General features: G+C 49.9%; 2 protein-coding genes across 2 annotated transcripts in view; one reads left to right on the top strand and one right to left on the bottom strand.

Annotated features, from left to right (window-relative positions):
- The window catches only part of LOC135565785 (RNA-binding protein 25-like), a gene marked incomplete at its 5' end in the record, with an annotated part of 30,161 nt that extends 5,668 nt beyond the window's left edge, over positions 1 to 24,493 (top strand). The window contains one exon of the mRNA XM_065013889.1: positions 24,278 to 24,493. Within this exon, the coding sequence (XP_064869961.1) occupies positions 24,278 to 24,493 (216 nt within the window). The remainder of the gene's footprint in view (positions 1 to 24,277) is intronic.
- Positions 1 to 24,581, bottom strand: part of agap3 (ArfGAP with GTPase domain, ankyrin repeat and PH domain 3) — a 320,528-nt gene that overhangs the window by 276,616 nt on the left and 19,331 nt on the right. The gene's annotated exons all lie outside the window — the stretch shown is intronic.

Below are 24,581 nucleotides of genomic sequence, written 5' to 3'. Positions count from 1 at the left end.
CGAGAGAGAGAGAGATCGAGAGAGACAGACCGAGAAAGAGAGCGAGACAGACCTACCGAGAGACAGACCGACCGAGAGACAGACCGACCGAGAGACAGACCGGCAGAGACCGAGAGAGAGATACCAAGAGAGAGATACCAAGAGAGATACCCGAGAGAGAGAGACCGACAGACAGATCGACCGAGAGACAGACAGACAGGCCGAGAGACAGACAGACCGAGAGAGACAGACCGAGAGACAGACCGAGAGACAGACCGAGAGACAGACCGAGAGACAGACCGAGAGACAGACCAGAGACAGACAGGCAGACAGGCCGAGAGACAGACAGGCAGACAGGCCGAGAGACAGGCCGAGAGACAGACCGGCCGAGAGAGAGAGAGAGAGACAGACCGGCCGAGACAGAGAGACAGATCGACCTACCAGCCGAGAGCGAGAGACACAGATCGGCCGAGAGCGAGAGACACAGACCGGCCGAGAGCGAGAGGAGACACAGACCGACCGAGAGAGAGACCGGCCGAGAGAGAGAGAGAGACCGGCCGAGAGAGAGAGAGAGACCGGCCGAGAGAGAGAGAGAGACCGGCCGAGAGAGAGAGACCGGCCGAGAGAGAGAGAGAGAGAGAGAGACCGACAGACAGACCGAGAGACAGACCGAGAGACAGACAGGCAGACCGAGAGACAGACAGGCAGACCGAGAGACAGGACGAGAGACAGACAGGCCGAGAGAGAGAGAGACAGACCGACCTACCAGCCGAGAGCGAGAGACACAGACCGGCCGAGAGCGAGAGACACAGACCGGCCGAGAGCGAGAGGAGACACAGACCGGCCGAGAGCGAGAGGAGACACAGACCGACCGAGAGAGACACAGACACAGAGAGAGAGACAGACAGAGAGAGAGAGAGAGACAGACCGAGAGAGAGAGAGAGACCGGCCGAGAGAGAGAGAGAGAGAGACCGGCCGAGAGAGAGAGAGAGAGACCGGCCGAGAGAGAGAGACAGACAGACAGGCCGAGAGACAGACAGGCCGAGAGACCGACAGACAGACAGGCCGAGAGACCGACAGACAGACAGGCCGACAGACAGGCCGAGAGACAGACCGACAGACAGACCAACAGACAGGCCGAGAGACAGACAGGCCGAGAGACAGACAGGCCGAGAGACAGACAGGCCGAGAGACAGACAGGCCGAGAGAGAGAGACAGACCGACCTACCAGCCGAGAGCGAGAGACACAGACCGGCCGAGAGCGAGAGGAGACACAGACCGGCCGAGAGCGAGAGACACAGACAGGCCGAGAGACAGGCCGAGAGACAGACAGGCCGAGAGACAGACAGGCCGAGAGACAGACAGACAGACCGGCCGAGAGACAGACCGACCGGCCGAGAGACAGACCGACCGGCCGAGAGACAGACCGACCGACCGAGAGACAGGCCGACCGACCGAGAGACAGGCCGACCGAGAGACAGGCCGAGAGACAGGCCGACCGAGAGACAGGCCGACCGAGAGACAGGCCGACCGAGAGACAGGCCGACCGAGAGACAGACTGACCGAGAGACAGACCGGCAGAGACCGAGAGAGAGATACCAAGAGAGATACCAAGAGAGATACCCGAGAGAGAGAGAGAGAGAGAGAGAGCGAGAGACCGAGAGACAGACAGACAGGCCGAGAGACAGGCCGAGAGACAGACCGAAAGACAGACCGAAAGACAGGCCGAGAGACAGGCAGGCAGACCGAGAGACAGACAGGCAGACCAAGAGACAGACAGGCAGACAGGCCGAGAGACAGGCCGAGAGACAGACAGGCCGAGAGCGAGAGACACAGACCGGCCGAGAGCGAGAGGAGACACAGACCGGCCGAGAGCGAGAGGAGACACAGACCGACCGAGAGAGAGAGACACAGACCGACCGAGAGAGAGAGACAGACAGACCGAGAGAGAGAGAGAGACCGGCCGAGAGAGAGAGAGAGAGAGACCGGCCGAGAGAGAGAGAGAGAGAGACCGGCCGAGAGAGAGAGAGAGAGACCGGCCGAGAGAGAGAGACAGACAGACAGGCCGAGAGACCGACAGACAGACAGGCCGAGAGACCGACAGACAGACAGGCCGAGAGACCGACAGACAGACAGGCCGACAGACAGGCCGAGAGACAGACAGGCCGAGAGACAGACAGGCCGACCTACCAGCCGAGAGCGAGAGACACAGACCGGCCGAGAGCGAGAGACACAGACCGGCCGAGAGCGAGAGACACAGACCGACCGAGAGCGAGAGACACAGACCGACCGAGAGCGAGAGACACAGACCGACCGAGAGCGAGAGACACAGACCGACCGAGAGCGAGAGAGAGACAGATCGAGAGAGAGAGAGATCGAGAGAGACAGACCGAGAAAGAGAGCGAGACAGACCTACCGAGAGAGAGAGAGACAGACAGACAGACAGACAGACAGGCAGGCCGACAGAGAGACAGGCAGGCCGACCGAGAGACAGGCAGGCCGACCGAGAGACAGGCCGACCGAGAGACAGACCGACCGAGAGACAGACCGACCGAGACAGAGAGACAGACCGACCGAGAGACAGACCGGCAGAGACCGAGAGAGAGATACCAAGAGAGAGATACCAAGAGAGATACCCGAGAGAGAGAGACCGACAGACAGATCGACCGAGAGACAGACAGACAGGCCGAGAGACAGACCGAGAGACAGACGAGAGACAGACCGAGAGAGACAGACCGAGAGACAGACAGGCAGACAGGCCGAGAGACAGACAGGCAGACAGGCCGAGAGACAGGCCGAGAGACAGACCGGCCGAGAGAGAGAGAGAGAGACAGACCGGCCGAGACAGAGAGACAGATCGACCTACCAGCCGAGAGCGAGAGACACAGATCGGCCGAGAGCGAGAGACACAGATCGGCCGAGAGCGAGAGACACAGAGGAGAGCGAGAGGAGACACAGACCGACCGAGAGAGAGACCGGCCGAGAGAGAGAGAGAGACCGGCCGAGAGAGAGAGAGAGACCGGCCGAGAGAGAGAGAGAGACCGGCCGAGAGAGAGAGAGAGACCGGCCGAGAGAGAGAGAGAGAGACCGACAGACAGACCGAGAGACAGACCGAGAGACAGACAGGCAGACCGAGAGACAGACAGGCAGACCGAGAGACAGGACGAGAGACAGACAGGCCGAGAGAGAGAGAGACAGACCGACCTACCAGCCGAGAGCGAGAGACACAGACCGGCCGAGAGCGAGAGACACAGACCGGCCGAGAGCGAGAGGAGACACAGACCGGCCGAGAGCGAGAGGAGACACAGACCGACCGAGAGAGAGAGACACAGACCGACCGAGAGAGAGAGACAGACAGACCGAGAGAGAGAGAGAGACCGGCCGAGAGAGAGAGAGAGAGACCGGCCGAGAGAGAGAGAGAGAGAGACCGGCCGAGAGAGAGAGAGAGAGACCGGCCGAGAGAGAGAGACAGACAGACAGGCCGAGAGACAGACACGAGAGAGACAGCAGACGAGAGACCGACAGACAGACAGGCCGACAGACAGGCCGAGAGACAGACCGACAGACAGACCAACAGACAGGCCGAGAGACAGACAGGCCGAGAGACAGACAGGCCAAGAGACAGACAGGCCGAGAGAGAGAGACAGACCGACCTACCAGCCGAGAGCGAGAGACACAGACCGGCCGAGAGCGAGAGGAGACACAGACCGGCCGAGAGCGAGAGACACAGACAGGCCGAGAGACAGGCCGAGAGACAGACAGGCCGAGAGACAGACAGGCCGAGAGACAGACAGACAGACCGGCCGAGAGACAGACCGACCGGCCGAGAGACAGACCGACCGGACCGAGAGAGACAGACCGACCGACAGGCCCGAGAGACAGGCCGACCGAGAGACCGACGCCGAGAGACAGGCGAGAGACAGACCGAGAGACAGGCCGACAAGAGAGATACCCGAGAGAGAGAGAGAGACAGGCCGACCGAGAGACAGGCCGAGGCCGAGAGAGACAGGCCGACCGAGAGACAGGCCGACCGAGAGACAGACTGACCGAGAGACAGACCGGCAGAGACCGAGAGAGAGATACCAAGAGAGATACCAAGAGAGATACCCGAGAGAGAGAGAGAGAGACCGGCCGAGAGAGAGAGAGAGACCGGCCGAGAGAGAGAGAGAGAGAGACCGGCCGAGAGAGAGAGAGAGAGACCGGCCGAGAGACCGACAGACAGACAGGCCGAGAGACCGACAGACAGACAGGCCGAGAGACCGACAGACAGACAGGCCGAGAGACCGACAGACAGACAGGCCGACAGACAGACCGACAGACAGACCAACAGACAGGCCGAGAGACAGACAGGCCGAGAGACAGACAGGCCGACAGACAGGCCGAGAGAGAGAGACAGACCGACCTACCAGCCGAGAGCGAGAGACACAGACCGGCCGAGAGCGAGAGGAGACACAGACCGGCCGAGAGCGAGAGACACAGACAGGCCGAGAGACAGGCCGAGAGACAGACAGGCCGAGAGACAGGCCGAGAGACAGACAGGCCGAGAGACAGACAGGCCGAGAGACAGACAGACAGACCGGCCGAGAGACAGACCGACCGGCCGAGAGACAGACCGACCGGCCGAGAGACAGGCCGACCGACCGAGAGACAGGCCGACCGACCGAGAGACAGGCCGACCGACCGAGAGACAGGCCGACCGAGAGACAGGCCGACCGAGAGACAGGCCGACCGAGAGACAGACTGACCGAGAGACAGACCGGCAGAGACCGAGAGAGAGATACCAAGAGAGATACCAAGAGAGATACCCGAGAGAGAGAGAGAGAGAGAGCGAGAGACCGACAGACAGATCGACCGAGAGACAGACAGACAGACAGGCCGAGAGACAGGCAGGCAGACCGAGAGACAGACAGGCAGACCAAGAGACAGACAGGCAGACAGGCCGAGAGACAGGCCGAGAGACAGACAGGCCGAGAGAGAGAGCGAGAGACCGACAGACAGATCGACCGAGAGACAGACAGACAGGCCGAGAGACCGAGAGACAGGCCGAGAGACAGACCGAAAGACAGGCCGAGAGACAGGCCGAGAGACAGACAGGCAGACCGAGAGACAGACAGGCAGACCGAGAGACAGACAGGCAGACCGAGAGACAGACAGGCAGGCCGAGAGACAAGACAGGCAGACAGGCCGAGAGACAGGCCGAGAGGCAGACAGGCCGAGAGACAGGCCGAGAGACAGACAGGCCGAGAGAGAGACAGACCGGCCGAGAGAGAGAGAGAGAGAGAGAGACAGACCGACCTACCAGCCGAGAGCGAGAGACACAGACCGGCCGAGAGCGAGAGACACAGACCGGCCGAGAGCAAGAGACACAGACCGACCGAGAGCGAGAGAGAGACAGATCGAGAGAGATAGAGATCGAGAGAGACCTACCGAGAGAGAGAGACAGACAGACAGGCAGGCCGACAGAGAGACAGGCAGGCCGACCGAGAGGCAGGCCGACCGAGAGACAGGCCGACCGAGAGACAGGCCGACCGAGAGACAGACCGACCGCGAGACAGACCGACCGAGACAGAGAGACAGACCGACCGAGAGACAGACCGGCAGAGACCGAGAGAGAGATACCAAGAGAGAGATACCAAGAGAGAGATACCAAGAGAGATACCCGAGAGAGAGAGACCGACAGACAGATCGACCGAGAGACAGACAGACAGGCCGAGAGACCGACAGACAGACCGAGAGACAGACCGAGAGACAGACAGGCAGACCGAGAGACAGACAGGCAGACCGAGAGACAGGCCGAGAGACAGACAGGCCGAGAGAGACAGACCGGCCGAGAGCGAGAGACACAGACCGGCCGAGAGCGAGAGACACAGACCGACCGAGAGAGAGAGACACAGACAGACCGAGAGAGAGAGAGAGACCGGCCGAGAGAGAGAGAGAGAGACCGACCGAGAGAGACAGACCGACCGACCGAAAGAGACAGACCGACCGACCGAGAGAGACAGAGAGAGACTGAGAGAGACCCAGAGAGACCGAGAGAGACAGACTGACCGAGAGAGACCAAGAGAGACCGACTGACCGAGACCTACCGAGAGACTGAACGACCGAGACAGAGACCGACCGAAACGGACCGACCGAGAGAGAGACAGACAGAGACACAGACTGACCGAGAGAGAGACAGACAGAGACACAGACTGACCGAGAGAGAGACAGACAGAGACACAGACTGACCGAGAGAGAGACAGACAGACAGAGACACAGACTGACCGAGAGAGAGACACAGACTGACCGACCGAGAGACCAACCGACAGAAAGACAGACCGACCTAGAGAGAAAGACCGACCTAGAGAGAAAGATCGACCTAGAGAGAGAGGCCGACCGAGAGAGAGAGAGAGACTCTCCATGCAGACACATTGTTAGATTTTGGTTGTGTCTGGTTTGTTTTGGCACCTTTCAACACCCCTCATTATCACATTTGTGCACGCAACCACTCACTTACACACACCATTATTAATTGTATTTACATTACCTCCGTTAATAAATATATATTTGTTATTCTTAATCTCCACATTGTCTCCCTTTTTGTTACAGACTTTGAGCCGGTTCGTGACAAGTGGGGGCTCGTTCTGGGATCTTGAAGGTATTGTGTTTGGGAGAAAACGTGGAGTTAATGTTTAACTCGGTAGGTGCTTTGTTTGCAGTTTTTGTTACAGCTTGTTTGAGGTGTAATGTTTGGTAGGCCCCATATTGGTTGCCGTTGTTTGTTTGGTAAACTTGCCACTACGGTGGATAGTTGGTTGTGTGCTGCGTTAAGAGTACATTGGTTAGTTTCCAGGCCCCTGCCCAGGCTGGAGACTCTTGCTCTACTCGCTGTCGGAACATCGTTCCGAGGAGGTGAGTACTGTCAGCTGTACCTCAGTGGGAGATTTGTGTAGGGTAGTGACACTTTTACTACCCGGAGCTATAGCCTTTCTTTTTCCCCTGTTAAGGTGTGTGTGTGTGTGTGTGTGTGTGTGTGTGTGTGTGTGTGTGTGTGTGTGTGTGTGTGTGTGTCTGGTCATATGCTTCCATGCTCTAGTGGCATTTTATCACACTTTGGAATACGTTGGGCATGTTTTTTTGTCTGCCACTGTGCTGGGTTGTTTATTTCCTTACCAGAGGGCTACAGTGTGTAATTACCCACCACACAAAGACTAGGGTTACCCACCACACAAAGACTAGGGTTACCCACCACACAAAGACTAGGGTTACCCACCACACAAAGACTAGGGTTACCCACCACACAAAGACTAGGGTTACCCACCACACAAAGACTAGGGTTACCCACCACACAAAGATTAGGGTTACCCACCACACAAAGACTAGGGTTACCCACCACACAAAGACTAGGGTTACCCACCACACAAAGACTAGGGTTACCCACCACACAAAGACTAGGGTTACCCACCACACAAAGACTAGGGTTACCCACCACACAAAGACTAGGGTTACCCACCACACAAAGACTAGGGTTACCCACCACATGTTGCCAAAATGTAATGAGAAGGACCCCGAGACGTTCTTTTTGTTGGAGATTGTTGCTGACGTGCCCTCTCGTGTGCCCAATTCCTGAATGTCTACGTGACTGACCATTGTTTATTTGGTTTGGTATTGTCCTGTCGCTCCTGTCTGTCCTCTTCTGGTCTCGTTTTCTTCCTCTTAAACGTTGCTTCCTGTGCACAAAGGTTGCTGAAATCTGGGGAGGACGAGGTTGGCTGGGGCAAGTGGAAGTGTGAACAAATACATACCCCCTTCTGAATTTGGGACGCAGCCCCCGGCGTTAACTTTCATCCAGGGCAGGATTTTGTTTGTGTGACTGGTATGGTGTTCCGGGGTCCTTGTTGGTACCCAGTTTTATGGGGGGGGGGGGGGGTATGACAACCCTCTGTCTGCCGTATTCCCTCTTTGCGCTTGTTTTCCTTATTAGGATGTCGGCGGGCGGAGCTGAGAGGGTAGTCAGTGACATGGGACACACCTGGGCCCGGGTGTGTCCCAGGATAAATGCACCTCTTCCCTATTCATTGGGGCGGCAGGGTAGCCTAGTGGTTGGACTTGTCGAGCTGACAAGATACAAATTTGTCGTTCTGCCCCTGAACAGGCAGTTAACCCACTGTTCCTAGGCAGTCATTGCAAAGAAGAATTTGTCCTTAAAACTGATTTGCCTAGTTAAACAAAGTTCAAATAAAAATTGAGGAGACGCTCCATGCAGACAAACTGTTAAGATTTTGGTTGTGGCCGATTTGTTTTGGCACCTTTCAACACCCTTCATTATCACGTTTATGCACGCAAACACTCACACTACTGATTACACACACCATTGTATTTACGTTACCTCAGTTAATAAATATATTTTTGTTATTCCTAATCTCCACGTTATCTCCCTTTTGTTAAGGACTTTGAGCCGGTTCGTGACAAGAGACAGACTGACCGAGACAGCGAGACCGGCCAAGACACCCAGACAAAACCGACTCCGACAGACGCTGCCATGCTCTGAACAACCAGACAGACAGACGCTGCCATGCTCTGAACAACCAGACAGACAGACGCTGCCATGCTCTGAACAACCAGACAGACAGACGCTGCCATGCTCTGAACAACCAGACAGACGCTGCCATGCTCTGAACAACCAGACAGACGCTGCCATGCTCTCAACAACCAGACAGACGCTGCCATGCTCTCAACAACCAGACAGACGCTGCCATGCTCTCAACAACCAGACAGACGCTTGCATTTTCTGAACAACCAGAGACACACAGAGTGAGGGAGGAGGAGAGGAAGTGCTTTCACAGTAAGAGAGCAGAGATGGAACAAGGCTCATTGCTCCATGCTGTCCTCTTCACAAATGACAGTGTGGTGTGCGCACACACCAAAACGTTCCAATTGTGTGTATGCAAACCAGGTCTTGTTTGTGGTGGCTAAGGTTTAAGGGCTGAAACTACACTAAAAGTTAGGGGGTTCAACAAATCAGTTTGTCACGTGAAAGGCTTACTTACCAACAGTGCAAAAGGGGTATTTCGTTCCAGTTCTCTGCTGCCTGTGACTGGAACGAATTGCAAAAATCGCTGAAGTTGGAGACTTTTATCTCCCTCACCAACTTCAAACATCTGCTATCTGAGCAGCTAACCGATCGCTGCAGCTGTACATAGTCCATCGGTAAATAGCCCACCCAATTTTACCTACCTCATCCCCATACTGTTTTTATTTATTTACTTTTCTGCTCTTTTGCACACCAATATCTCTACCTGTACATGACCATCTGATCATTTATCACTCCAGTGTTAATCTGCAAAATTGTAATTCTTGCAGGTTTCTGCAAGAATAACCCCTCCCCCCACCAACTAACTGCCCAACTGAAACCTTTCGATTTGAAAGGACCGCAGATGCAGGCACTTAAATTGAGATCTTTATATTTCAGTTAAGGTAAGGTTTGTCCCAAATTGATATTGGTTGATGATGATACCGCCAATCTTCTTAAACAGAAAATGCATGTAATTCAGTGGATATCAATCAAAGAGGTAAGAATATGTAGGCGGCAAGGTGTAATGGGTGCAGATGACTGAACTGCTCACTTGTCTGTAGGTACACAAGAAGGAATGTCATGCAGATCACATTTACCATCCTCCTCCCTTACCTCTTCAATGAATATCCCATAGTCCTCTACATTATGGACAAGGCATGTGTATGAAAACCATTATCAAAACTGTTGTTTTCATTCACATTCACCACAAAAACCAAGGTATGAATTATGTTGTGTGCATCTTTTCTAAAACATCTGTATTTATACAGATGTTTTTTTATCAAAACATCACCCTCCCTACACCTTTGAATATAACAGGAAACCTATTCAATCACCATGCACTGCAAAATCATTCTGGCTATGGATACGGAGCACATCAACATGCCAGAGGATAACCCCATTGGACTTGGGGCTCTGCTGGGAGTTTACCTCATATTTAGATTGTTTTTGTTCTGCTTTGCCACTAAAAAGCATAATAAACACAACTAAAATTGTTTTGTTATGCACATTATTATTCATAATAAATCATGTCGGTATTTTAAAAATCAAATAAAAGATTATTGGAAGAACTTCGGGGTTCCCCCCCACAGTTTCATTTTGAAGAACCCACTAAAGGATACTCCAGGAAGCTTTCCTTATTAGAATGTATATACACCCAAGATATAATTGTGTTGTCATCTCCACCTGACGGGTGAATGTTCACTGTGTACGGTACACCTTCGTTTGTAAAGTTCAATAGAGTAAATACCTACAAATGAACAATGTAACCTCTGTTTGCTTGCCAGACCCCTGCAAGACAGACAAGTACTGTTCCATCCTCAGGGCACATTGCTAACATTATTGTGTTAAAGAGTAGATGAGGAATATGTAGTCTCTCCTTGGTATACAGTAACATACTGTAGGATTCTCCACTTCCTTCATCCATTGGTTCTTCCTATTGTACATACGTCTAGACACAAATCAACAAAAAAAACCTATCATAGGAATAGGTTAAAAAAAAATATATGTCACATCCACCCACCAGATAGGTACAGTGAAGTGTGTGGTTTTACAGAGTCAGCCATCGCAGTACGGCACCAATGGAGCAAATAAGGGTTAAGTGCCTTGCTCAAGGGAACATCGACAGATTTTTCACCTTGTCGGCTCAGGTTTTTGAACCAGCGACCTTTCGGTTAATGGCCGAACACTAACTGCTAGACTAGGTACAACACTCAAATATCCCACTGAAAGATGGCCTTGGCTACAAATCTTTTACAATATCTAATAAATGGAATTCCTTGAAAAATAAGAAAATGTGACCACAGTAAGTAAACTGCCAATTTTCCTCAACATCAAAACAATTGCTTCCTCCCACCATCCTTCTGTTAAAAGTCTTCAGATCCCAAAGTAGAGGTAAAGATGAGCAGGAGGTGGAGATGAGCAGGAAAGGAGGGTACTATAGGGACTGGGAAAAGTGGGAACCTTAGCCAAACTGTTTTTGTCTGTATACAGATGCATACATGTCTAGGAGAGGAAAGTGTGTTAGCTCATGTTCATTAGTCACAGAACAGAAGAAAACTGACTGAAACAGGGATAGACTACTTGGCGTTGGCCAAAAAGTTACGCATATTTTTCTCCAGTTGCATGCCATAATGAACACAGCCCTGGTGACGGGGTACTGCTGTGAGAGTCAGTTGCCAGTATGACATCGTCATCTGGGACGAGGATTCTGGCTTTCTGCCAAGGCCGATCATTTGTGTACATACACAGACACGAAAGGCTTTAACAGCCGGCCTTGTCCCCTCCACCTCCCCGAACAATGATCTGACAGGACATGATCAGTGAAAGCAATATGGAGGAAACCTATCCAGTCGATCACCTTTCAGTGATCATGAAGGAAACGATTGGGACTGCAGTGCATGTGACCTCTAAAATCCTCCCAGTCATGTTTGCTTCCTGACAGAGATTGACAGCCATTTGAAACGCACATGTGCCGCATTAGATGGCTGTATCAATAGAAGCAGCAGCAACTAAAAGCAGGTTACCATGGGGAGAGGGTGATTTAGTTACCGTCCCACCGTCTCGGTCTGCCCCATTAACAGTCATATGTAATGAATGAAAGAACTGGACGAGCAGAGAAAGGAATCTGCAAAAGGCATCTAGACTACTAGACTAGAACACTTTCCATTATTCCTTGAAAGAATAGGTTGGAGAGTGTTACCCATTTACAAACAATAACCAACACGCATTAAACACACTCCCTAATAATACAGAAGGTTTAGAAACGGTGACCCACTTCTATTGGTGCTTGCACTCATTATATTAGCAGGCAGCAGGTAGCCTGTGTTCTCATTAAGTAGAGAATGGCAGCAGAGCACTCCCCTGGGAAGAGAGGGAAAGGAGGGGGGAACAGGGAAAGAGCGGGAGGGGGGAGAAAGAGAGCAGCGGGAAAGAGACAGCGAGCGAGAGAGGGACGAGAGAAAGAGAGCGAGAGAGGGACGAGAGAGCGAGAGAGGGACGAGAGAGGGACGAGAGAAAGAGAGCGAGAGAGGGACGAGAGAGGGACGAGAGAAAGAGAGCGAGCGAGAGAGCGAGAGAGGGACGAGAGAGGGACGAGAGGGACGAGAGAGGGACGAGAGAGCGAGAGAGGGACGAGAGAGCGAGAGAGGGACGAGAGAGCGACGAGAGAGCGACGAGAGAGCGAGCGACGAGAGAGAGCAAGCGACGAGAGAGGGACGAGAGAGCGACGAGAGAGCGAGCGACGAGAGAGCGAGCGAGAGAGGGACGAGAGAGCGAGAGAGGGACGAGAGAAAGAGAGAGCGAGAGAGGGACGAGAGAAAGAGAGAGCGAGAGAGGGACGAGAGAAAGAGAGAGCGAAGAGAGGGACGAGAGAAAGAGAGAGCGAGAGAGGGACGAGAGAAAGAGAGAGCGAGAGAGGGACGAGAGAAAGAGAGAGCGAGAGAGGGACGAGAGAAAAGAGAGAGAGCGAGAGAGAGAGAGGAGACGAGAGAGAAAGAGAGAGCGAGAGAGGGACGAGAGAAAGAGAGAGCGAGAGAGGGACGAGAGAAAGAGAGAGCGAGAGAGGGACGAGAGAAAGAGAGAGCGAGAGAGGGACGAGAGAAAGAGAGTGCGAGTTTACACCTATTAATTAAACATGGAGATAGACATCTTCTTCTTCTGGAAATGTGTAATGTACTGCTCAAATAAGCCAACAGGCCAAACCTAGCGATGCCACAGACAGAGGACATGTCCATTGGTCCAACTTCCAATGTCGAGCATGCTTCTAAGAGATAAGCTTGATGTCGTTGTATAGTCGATGAGATGAGCTTCAGTAGATGTCATGTTGTGAGCCAACAGCGGCCTACGTCAACACTTTGGGCTGCTGTCCAAGCCAACAATCTGAGGGAGCAGGACAGACCGGCGTGAACTGCAAAATGGCCTTTTCCCTCCAGGGTTTTCCCTCTTGCCTTGTCTATGCCCTGGCAGCAGTCCTAGCCGTGGTGCGATTCTAAATCTGCCACCATGCAGGCCAGTGAGACCCTGGCATCCTCACCAGATGGTGCTGCAGGAGGTGAAAGGAGAGAACAGGGACATTTGGAAGTGAGTGATGACTCTGGTTCCTGACTACACAACCAGCAGGCTGCACACACAGGGCCAAGGCACACCCTCCTCCTCATCCTGGGACCACATCCCTCATCTTCCTACTGTGGGTCAGGGCAGGACCAGAGACGGGATACTACTAGAATATAGAATATTCTTTGGCAAAGTGCTGTGAGGATTAGGATGCTTTGGTAGCCTCATAATATATTTGAAAAATGTTAATACAGACTTTTACTAATGTTACTAATGTTGAGCTGCAACTGTTATGGAGGAAAATAAATTAAAATGGGGGTCCATCAAAATCAATAAGGTGCAAAAATGTGTAAAGTCTCTTGTAATCAAAGGTTGTTTTTTTTCCTCCTAATTTCAGTCTATTCAATGGCTGCAGAAATGCTGACAATTCCAAGGCTGGTAAAAGAATCATTCCAAATGTGAACATATTAGAGGCAATGCTAATAACTGGCCAAGTGAAAAACCTATTGGGAAAGTTTAGAACACATTGTGATTCAGCCAACAACTGACAAATCCCCTCCTTCCAAAAATCAAACCCTTCTTTGTGAAATAAGAGAAGAATTCACATTCGACATGAATTGTTCTACCAAAGACAGTATAGTAGGAAGATGGGCTAAAACTGCTTCTCCAATAGAAATCCAGATCAGTTGTCGGTGATGTCATGGCAACGTTGTCTAGCTAAGCTCATGCATAGAAACAAGGTCGTCTCCCGGATACAAAAGTAGTTTTTGATGAGAAAATTATCAAATCAAAAGGGACTTCTCAGTTTGACACTTTCAAGGCTGGAGTAATTACATCTGAAACTACTTAAGACGTTGGCTTGAATCTACAAAATATTAAGAACACCTACTCTTTCCATGTCATAGACTGACCAGGTGAAAGTCCTGATTTATTATTGATTTCACTTGTTAAATCTACTTCAAATCAGGGTAGATGAAGGGGAGGAGACAGGGTAAAAGGATTTTTAAGCTTTGAGATAATTGAGACATGGATTGTGTGTGTACGTGTTGCATTCAGAAGGTGAATGGGCAAGACAAAAGATTTAAGTGCCTTTGAACAGTGGTAGGTGATAGGCACACCAGTTTGTGTCAAGAACTACAATGCTGCAGGGTTTTTCACACAACAGTTTCCTATGTGTATCAAGAATGGTCCACTACCCAAAGGACATCCTGTCAACTTCACACAACTGTGGGAAGCATTGGAGCCAACATTGGCCATCATCCCTGTGGAACGCTTTTGACACCTTGTAGAGTCCATGCCCCAATGAATAGAGAGAGCAAAAGGGCGTGCAACTCAATATTAGGAAGCTGTTCTAATGTTTTGTACACTCAGTGTTGGTTGTGCCTTTAGATTTCAAGAAAATTAACAACTAAGGAAGAATTTTTCAGCTCTCATTGACTTCTCTAACCCCAAACCCCAGCATGTTCTGTTTGGTCTGTTCTCAAGTGTTGTCAAGTCTCGCAATGTTGCGCCTCTGGGTTTTACAAACTCTGGTTCTACTGTAATCTCAGACAGTAAGTAGAAAATAACTAGTACAGTAAATAGAGAAAATAGGCCTCCCGAGTGGCGCAGCAGTCTAAGCGATGCAGTGCTACAGGCGTTACTATAGACCCAGGTTCATTCCAAGAATGTGCCCCAACCGGCCGTGGCCCATAGGGCAGCGTACAATTGGTCCAGCGTCGTCCGGGTTAGGGGAAGGTTTGGCTTTACTTGGCTCATTGCGCTCTAGCGACACCTCGTGGCGGGCCGGGTTGCCTGCGGGCTGACCCCAGTCACTAGTTGAACGGTGCTTCCTCCGACACATTGGTACGGCTGACTTCCAGGTTAAGCTGGCGAGTGTTAAGGAGCACGGTTAGGCGGGCCATGTTTAGGAGACATGACTCCACCTTTGCCTCTCCCGAGCGTGTTGGGGAGTTGCAACGATGAGACAAGATCCAAAATTGTGGAGATTTTTTCAAATATATTTTGGTATTTAAGATAAATCAGCAAAAAAGGGACAATCAACCAGTGCTTTTTTTAAGTGAGTGAGAGAGAGAGAGAGAGAGACAGAGAGACAGAGAGACAGTGCCACAACACATTCCACACTCCCAAACTGGCAAAGCTAATCATCTGGCCCAAAATATCAAATGCAACTTGCGTGGAAAAAGTTGTCAGCTCCCACTCAGAGTTGTGGCGCAGTTTCAGGAGATGCTCTTCACCAAAACTCTGTTACGCAGCACTGAAAGAAATGTCTACTTTTGTGATGACACTAGGGAAAGTAGCAACACTTAACAGATTGAATAAAAACATATCAAATGATTGATCATGGATTGCCACAGTGAATAAATAGTCAGAGTTATTTGGTCCACAGTGGATCAGTTACAGTATAATTTACTTGTTAAACTTCATAATAATCCTGCTCAATATTTTCTAAAAGACTCTGGAATGATTCAACAACCAAACCCATAAGCTGTACCATCATCACACCAACAATCTAATCATCTTCATGATCATTCATCTCACCATCATTTCTTTGATCTTGACTTCCTGACACCCTCTCTGTGACACTTATCATCCTGATTGGCAGTGTTATGGAGGACAAAGCTAAAGGGAATAGATAAAATTTGCCCCTAACCACTGATACAGGGTCATATATGTTGTCATCCCTAGGAACAGTTGAAACCAATGAAAGCCAAGCTATTTAAGGTGCGAGGCAAGAGAACTAAGAGCAGGAAGAAGAAACATGGCTCTGATCCTAGATGTGTTGCGAGGGTGGAGAGAGAGAGAGAGAGAGAGAGAGGTGGAGGCGGCATGCAGGCAGCGTTGGGGGTTGTCATTATCTGTGTAGAAGGTTGATTTATGACTGGTCTTACATAAAGCCACTCATCTGGAGGAGCCGCCACCACACACACACACACCACAGGGTAATAATGAATTCATCTCTTCCTCTCGCCCGCATCCATGTCTCTCACGTTCTTTGATTTGACCATTATTACATTGACAGAGAAGGGCAGGGAAGTCTATCATAAAAGCCGCTGATCGTATCCATCTTTGTCTGGCAATCAGGAAGACCGGCAAACTTAAAGCCATTCTCCGGTGATTTTTGAGCTTCGTGTTGAGCAAAATACATTTTTTGGGGGGCAGAACTGCAGACTTCAAGGAGAAGGTCTGATAGGGATTTGTGAGGTCGGCGGCCTCCACCCTTGCTTGAGGAAAAATATAGGTGCAATAGAATACAAGAGTAAAGCCCCCCCCCCACCATGTCTTGACTTACCTGGACCACTATTGAGGTGAAAAGGAGACTGGAATGCCACTAACTCAATAGGATACTTCCCGAGTCAATGCAAAATGTATGCAAAAGTACCAATCCTCAGTCACAGACCTCACCTAGCCACAGACTGCATATCCACAACAAGACTAAGGCTGCATCTACTGCATCTAAGCTTTAGGCCACAAAATGCACCATTACAACTATTTACTACAGCTCTGTAAGTACTTTAGTCTGGAAATGGGCAGTGCTCCACAGGCCAACAGCCATGTAACTCAGAGAGACAAAAACCTTCAGAGACAGACAAGACAGGAGTGGATAGATAGACCAGATATAATCCTACTGTTTGGTGCTCACTGCGTTCTGTTGTGGCTGTCCCACCCAATCACACACAGGCAGCGCTGGGCTGGGGAGGCTGGGCTGGGCATAGAGTTGGAGAGGCAAACAACAATGATAAAAAATAAACTAACGTGGATGCGCATAATTATCTGCTTTCTGTGAAACTCCCAAATGTGTGTTTGCGTTTCTGTGTATGAGTTTAAGTGGAGCAGAGCCGAAGAATGTTTGTCTCACCAGAGCAAAACTAATCAAAGTACTCTTCTTCTGCAGTAGTTAGAAAAATATACAAGTCTGCTGCTGATGACTTCCATCACTGCTCACTAGCTTATCCCACTGCGCTGAGAATGATGGCAGGCAAATACAGTTCGTAGTAGACCCAGCTGAGACTATTTCAACTCTCAGCTACAGTACTTCCTCCTCCGTAACACAGGCCAGGGAAACGCTTTATATGAAGTTGCTCTTTTACATGCTATTACTACACTAACAACATAATCACAGCCCTAGCGCCAATCCCATACCAGCATCATCCCCTAAGGACAACTATGGTAGGGAAACAGTCATCAAATCATCCCATGTAGTTTGCAGCAGGGTTTGTGCCACACAGTCTGCAGTGTAAACTAAAAGGAGCCCACTGTCTGCCTGCTTGTGCTTCTCACCCTCATTTGCCCTCTATTCATCTAGAGTCAACATAATGGAGTGCTTATGGCTAATTGGAGAGCTAGAGTGTTCCACAGAGGGAGAAGGGACGTTTCATACATAACAATTGAGCAATTCTCAAGGCTGAGACCATGCATAAAATATTATGAGAGAAGTAGTTTGGCCAGTAGCTTTCCTTGTCCGGGGCTGTGACCTTGTGTACAGGCCCTGTTTTACAGTGTCAGGATCGTGAGCGAGGAAACGGAACATAGCATTAAGCCCAGGTGGAAAAGCACAGAGCTGTTACTTTAGCAGCTGGTAATCCGAATTGCTGACAGAACAGGGCAGGGGGCAGTCTGGTAGGGTTACGGCAGGGGCCAGTCTGGTAGGGTTACGGCAGGGGGCAGTCTGGTAGGGTTACGGCAGGGGCCAGTCTGGTAGGGTTACGGCAGGGGCCAGTCTGGTAGGGTTACGGCAGGGGCCAGTCTGGTAGGGTTACGGCAGGGGCCAGTCTGGTAGGGTTACGGCAGGGGCCAGTCTGGTAGGGTTACGGCAGGGGCCAGTCTGGGGGCCAGCCAGTCTGGTAGGGTTACGGCAGGGGCCAGTCTGGTAGGGTTACGGCAGGGGCAGTCAGTCTGCCAGTAGGGTTACGGCAGGGGCCAGTCTGGTAGGGTTACGGCAGGGGCCAGTCTGGTAGGGGCACGGCAGGGGCCAGTCTAGGGTTACGGCAGGGGCCAGTCTGGTAGGGTTACGGCAGGGGCCAGTCTGGTAGGGTTACTGCAGGGGCCAGTCTGGTAGGGTTACGGCAGGGGCCAGTCTGGTAGGGTTACGGCAGGGGCCAGTCTGGTAGGGTTACGGCAGGGGCCAGTCTAGGGTTACGGCAGGGGCCAGTCTGGTACGGCAGGGGCCAGTCTGGTAGGGTTACGGCAGGGGCCAGTCTGGCAGGGGCCAGTCTGGTAGGGTTACGGCAGGGGCCAGTCTGGTAGGGTTACGGCAGGGGGCAGTCTGGTAGGGTTACGGCAGGGGGCAGTCAGTCGGCAGGGGCAGTAGGGTTACAGGGGGCAGGGGCGGGGGCAGTCTGGTAGGGTTACGGCAGGGGGCAGTCTGGTAGGGTTACGGCAGGGGGCAGTCTGGTAGGGTTACGGCAGGGGGCAGTCTGGTAGGGTTACGGCAGGGGGCAGTCTGGTAGGGTTACGGCAGGGGGCAGTCTGGTAGGGTTACGGCAGGGCAGTCTGGTAGGGGCAGGGGGCAGTCTGGTAGGGTTACGGCAGGGGGCAGTCTGGTAGGGTTACGGCAGGGGGCAGTCTGGTAGGGTTACGGCAGGGGGCAGTCTGGTAGGGTTACGGCAGGGCACAATAAGGGGAATGCTGCTTATACTGTATGCATCACATGAAAATAGTCATATATCCCAAAGTGTTTTGTCAATTTGTTCTGTGTAGCTTCATTTGGGAATGAACTGGTCTTACGCACCTCAGTTATGACATCATGTAAGCTTACCACACAAGGCTAGAAATCAACTGTGATGATTCAGAGTAAGACCTATGTCCTAAGTGCATTGGACATGGAATATACCAGATTCACACAAAAATATGACTTACCTTCAGAGTTGCATTATGGTTGGAATCCATCATATAGGCCAGGGACAGGATATGGGAGAAAAGAAGAGAGACATCAATCAATAGATGTGACAGATGTGATAATAAATCATTAGATGCTGGGTTGACAAAGTTCGACAGTTGGTAGGGTTCAACTTCCTGTCGTACTAATAAAATAAAAGGTTAAGTAAAATCATTTACGATATCCATATCGCTAATTCCTTGAGTCCAGCACAAGTCATTATTCTTACGGGCTGAGAGCAGTACTTGTTCAAATTGATTAAATACGGCCAAAGTACAATACCAATGTACTTTGAAACAAAACTTCCTTAAAGAAGCCTCTATTTGCATAATGTAGCATTTCAGAGAACATGATCTGAATGATTCATGAGTCCGTCGCAAAGTGTTGCAAGCTGTCAAAATGTGATTTATCACGTCCATGTTTCCATATGGTTGACGTTTTAATATTTTGGCATTCTGTCAGATGTCAGAAAGCACGGCAATAGATTGTGAGGGTTTTTACAAATCTGTAGGCAATATGAAGTCTCCTCATAACAAATGCTTTGTTGGGCAAAATTACAGCCAGTATGTGAGTTATATTTTGCGATGCATATTCTTGATGTATCTGAGCAAACCTGAGGGGTAACAAACAAAAATGCTTATGAGAGAATATTTAGCAATAGTTTATTTTTTTACTGCAAAGCAATGTCCGGCTTTCTTCAGTGTGCACAATATTTCCTCAGAATGTGTAAAGTAAAAATGGGATATTAGCTAACTAATATTGCCAGCCAGCATGACAGTAGTTAGATAAACTCAATAGACAGAGAGAAGAGCTAAGCGTGAAAGGTGCTGTCTTCAGTCCTCTGAATCTGTTGACTACTGGAAGCTCAATTAAATGACTGTAATCTGGTTGTCCATCCACCTTCCCGTCTCTAGTTTTGGATACTCAGTTGTTCCTGCCAGAATCAGCAGCTTGAACAAGACTCACTGCTGTGCAATGGGCCTGTACCTCTTGTTTGTGGTTTTATTTTATTATTTTGCCTTTATTTAACCAGGTAGGCTAGGCTAGTTGAGAACAAGTTCTCATTTACAACTGCGATAACCAAGATAAAGCAAAGCAGTTCGACACATACAACAACATAGAGTTACACATGGAATAAACAAACATACAATCAACAATAGAGTACAAAAATCAAGTGCAAATGAGGTGAGATAAGAGAGAGGTAAAGGCAATAAATAGGCCATGGTGGCAAAGTAATTACAATATAGCAATTAAACATTGGAATGGTAGGATGTGCAGAAAATGAATGTGCAAGTTGAGATACTGGGTTGCAAAGGAGCAAGATAAATAAATACAGTATGGAGATGAGGTAGATTGGATGGGCTATTTACAGTTGAGCTATGTACAGGTGCAGTGATCTGTCAGCTGCTCTGACAGCTGGTGCTTAAAGCTAGTGAGGAAAGTAAGAGTCTCCAGCTTCAGAGATTTTTGCAGTTCCAGTCATTGGCAACAGAAAACTGGAAGGAGGCGCGGCCAAAGGAAGATTTGGCTTTGGGGGTGACCAGTGAGATATACCTGCTGGACCACATGCTACGGGTGGGTGCTGCTATAGAGACCAGTGAGCTGAGAAGGCGGGGCTTTACCTAGCAGAGGCTTGTAGATGACCTGGAGCCAGTGGGTTTGGCAATGATTATGAAGCGAGGGCCAGCCAACGAGAGCGTACAGGCAGCAGTGGTGGGTAGTATATGGGGCTTTGGTGACAAAACGGATGGCACTGTGATAGACTGCATCCAATATGTTGCGTGTTGGAGGCTATTTTGGAAATGACGTCGCCGAAGTCAAGGATCAGTAGGATGGTCAGTTCTACGAGGGTATGTTTGACAGCATGAGAGAAGGATGCTTTGTTGCGAAATAGGAAGCCGATTCTAGATTTCATTTTGGATTGGAGATGTTTAATGTGAGTCTGGAAGGAGAGCTTACAGTCTAACCAGACACCTAGGTATTTGTAGTTGTCCACACATTAAGTCAGAAGCGCCCAGAGAAGTGATGCTGATGCTGGGCGGGCGGGCAGCGATTGGTTGAAGAGCATGCATTTAGTTTTACTTGCATTTAAGAGCAGTTGGAGGCCACGGAAGGAGAGTTGTATGGCATTGAAGCTCATCTGGAGGTTAGTTAACACAGTGTCCAACGAAGGGCCAGAGGTATACAGAATGCTGTCGTCTGCGTAGGTGGATCAAAGAATCACCAGCAGCAAGAGCGACATCATTGTTGTAAACAGAGAAGAGTCGGCCCGAGAATTGAACCCTGTGGCACCCCCATAGACTGCCAGAGGTCCGGACAACAGGCACTCCGATCTGACACACTGAACTCTATCAGAGACGTAGTTGGTGAACCAAGCGAGGCAATCATTTGAGAAACCAAGGCTGTTGAGTCTGCCAATAAGAATGTTGGTGATTGACAGAGTCGAAAGCCTTAGCCAGGTCGATGAATAAGGCTGCACAGTAATGTCCCTTATCGATGCCGGTTATGATATCATTTAAGACCTTGGGCGTGGCTGAGGTGCACCCTTGACCAGCTCTGAAACCAGATTGCATAGCGGAGAAGGTACGGTGAGATTCGAAATGGTCGGTAATCGGTTTGTTAACTTGGCTTTCAAAGACCTTAGAAAGGCAGGGTAGAATAGATATAGGTCTGTAGCAGTTTGGGTCTAGACCGCGGCAGCTTTCCAGTCTATGGGAATCTCAGATGATACGAAAGAGGGGCTGCAATAATTTCTGCAAATTTAGAAAGAGGGTCCAGATTGTCTAGCCCGGCTGATTTGTAGGGGTCCAGATTTTGCAGCTCTTTCAGAACATCAGCCATCTGGATTTGGGTGAAGGAGAAGTGGGGGAGATTTGGGCGAATTGCTGTGGGGAGGGCAGGGCTGTTAACCGGGGTAGGGGTAGCCAGGTGGAAAGCATGGCCAGCCGTAGAAAAATGCTTATTGAAATTCTCAATTATTTTGGATTTATCGGTAGTCACTGTGTTTCCAAGCTTCAGCGCAGTGGACAGCTGGGAGGAGGTGCTCTTATTCTCCATGGACTTTACAGTGTCCCAGAACTTTGAGTTTGTACTAGCTAGCCTTAGCTTTCCTAACTGCCTGTGTATATTGGTTCCTAACTTCCCTAAAAAGTTGCATATCACAGGGGCTATTCGATGCTAATGCAGAACGTGGTACTGGGGCATTGGAAGCAAAAGAGGAATGACAATCGAAACATAATAAATATCTAATATGAAAAAGAGTTTCCATCTTTTCATGATGTTCTGCAATCTGCACTTCACTGTCCATCCACCCACCCACCCAACCATAGTACACACTAGTTTTCATCATGGTGGATGAATGTGGCTGGATACAAACCTGAAATCGTGTTCTTTTCACAGATTGAAATGATCTGTGAATCAGTTCTGAGCTAGAGAGAGAGACGCAATCGGTTCTTCAGCTTCTACTTGAAGAAAGTGTTTGCAGTGAATGTCTTAAGAAGCTTGGGATGCCAAAAAAGTCCCATATTTATTTTTTAAGTGACTATGTTTAGTTCCAACTGGCAAATGTTTTAAAGACCACTCCCACTAAATGAGGATCAGGTATGGTTCATAGACCACTCCCACTAGAAGAGGATCAGGTATGGTTCATAGACCACTCCCACTAGAAGAGGATCAGGTAGGGTTCCATAGACCACTCCCACTAGAAGAGGATCAGGTATGGTTCCATAGACCACTCCCACTAGAAGAGGATCAGGTAGGGTTCCATAGACCACTCCCAACACACCAATCTTGTTAAAAAAAAATTGGAATGAAAGTTGGACGGGTGAAATGGTTCTTCTCAGAGCATATCCAACACTTCACACCATCCAAAAACCTCCCATGTTTGGCTTTACCGTCATGTTCCACCCTTCCACACACACAGTCCTTGACAATGTGCAGGCTAAAAGTTTTGCATTGCTCAGCTAGCGTTTTCAATGCTACGCTTGACCTTTTCACTTCATCATGAGCATACTGTATATAAGTGTATAGAGACAATTTTTTCGCTCCTTGATATATAGTGAAGAAGTATTTGCTCTCTCGGATTCTCTCTATTTTGGCCCCCTCTTCCATGCAGAACTCAAATCAGACTTTTTTTTGCCAGACATAGCGGGACCTACATCGTCCAAAATCGTCCACTTTGTCTGATCTGTCCATAGAACATTCTTCCAGGAGTCTTGACGATCATCCAGGTGCTTCTTGTCAAACTTGACTTTTGGGTGAAGTGGGTTCCCCCCCAGCTGTTCGGGCACACATTTCTTCTTGAAGTGAGCCAACGTCGGTAGCCGAAGTCTATGCCCCTTGCCAGTGATTGGTCAACAGTAGGGATTCTTCAATAAAGTCTTTCTTGTCCTTCAACTTTAAGAAGACTCATTTTCAAGCACATTTTTTCATTTAGAAGTACTGCATCAAACATCGTAGTTACATGTAAAATTTGCAAAAACGTCAAAAACGGAAAGGGTGCAAATACTTCTCATAGCACTGTACATTTCCTCGTGCACCTTTGAGTCTTCTGGTTGGGTCTAATTATATACTGCATGTATAACAGACCCAGTGCATTATAAATCCACAAATACAGTGGTGCAGCAGAAAGCCACAACAAATTTGCATGGCTAGACAGTCCAAGGATAGGTCAACAAGGCTTGAGGCCTATACAATCAACAGACAACATCCCCAGTCAAAACAAAAAAAACATCCAAGCTGTTGAAATCATATACGGTCCTTCAATAAGAACATTTCAGAGAACAATGTGTTGCAATTGCAGTCAGGGACCTTGTTATGAATGCAGCAGAGACAATTACAAGCCATTGATCAGCCCCTCCTGAACAGCTTTGAACTGCAACCAACAGCTCGCTGTGTGACGCCTTAAGAACACTTCCATCTACAGTAACTGATTTCTGTGGCCATTCACTTGTTCATTGAGGCAGTGCCATGAGGACAGGACAGAGTCAGATGGCCCTCTGGATGGTCTGTCCTCAGGCTACTGCCACCCTATCTGACAAGATCACATGTCTTTGTCAGGAATAAGGGTGTCTGAGCGGGATGTAAACAACGGGAGTCAGGGAGTCATAGCGCCAATAGTCAGTGTAATAAGCGAGTGATTACTTTGAAGATTGAGGAGAGATCGGGGAGGAGCGATAGAGACAGTGAGGGGGTAGTTAGCAGTAGCAGTTGTGTGAATTGGCCCTGTCAGGCAACTAGGGTGAGGGTAGGGGGGGGCTGCTGAGGTGGAAGACTCCTCTACCACCCCATTACATCCCATTCATCAAACCCCTCAGGGCTTCGCACTCAACAGCCTTACTTCCTTCCACCCAGGCAGGCGAGGGGGATGTGAAGAGAGGGAGCTTCACACCTCCAGGGAGCCCCTCGACACAGAGACACCCTCCCTGGCCAACTCCTTCCCTGGCGGTTACATAACAGGCAGCCGTGCCTACTTACCGCCCACCACCCACCAGCAGCTTCGCACTGTCCTCAAAGACAGTTATATAGACTGAGATCCACTTATAGAGGGAGATCGATAGAGATGCACATAAGAGATGCACAAATAGAGATATATCGAGAGTGAGCCCATGGAAGTTGCAT

The sequence above is a fragment of the Oncorhynchus nerka genome, linkage group LG9b (assembly GCF_034236695.1).
Source record: "Oncorhynchus nerka isolate Pitt River linkage group LG9b, Oner_Uvic_2.0, whole genome shotgun sequence".
Lineage (NCBI taxonomy): Eukaryota > Metazoa > Chordata > Actinopteri > Salmoniformes > Salmonidae > Oncorhynchus > Oncorhynchus nerka.
Note: the sequence above shows the minus strand (reverse complement) of the source record. Positions and strands in the feature narration are given on the sequence as shown.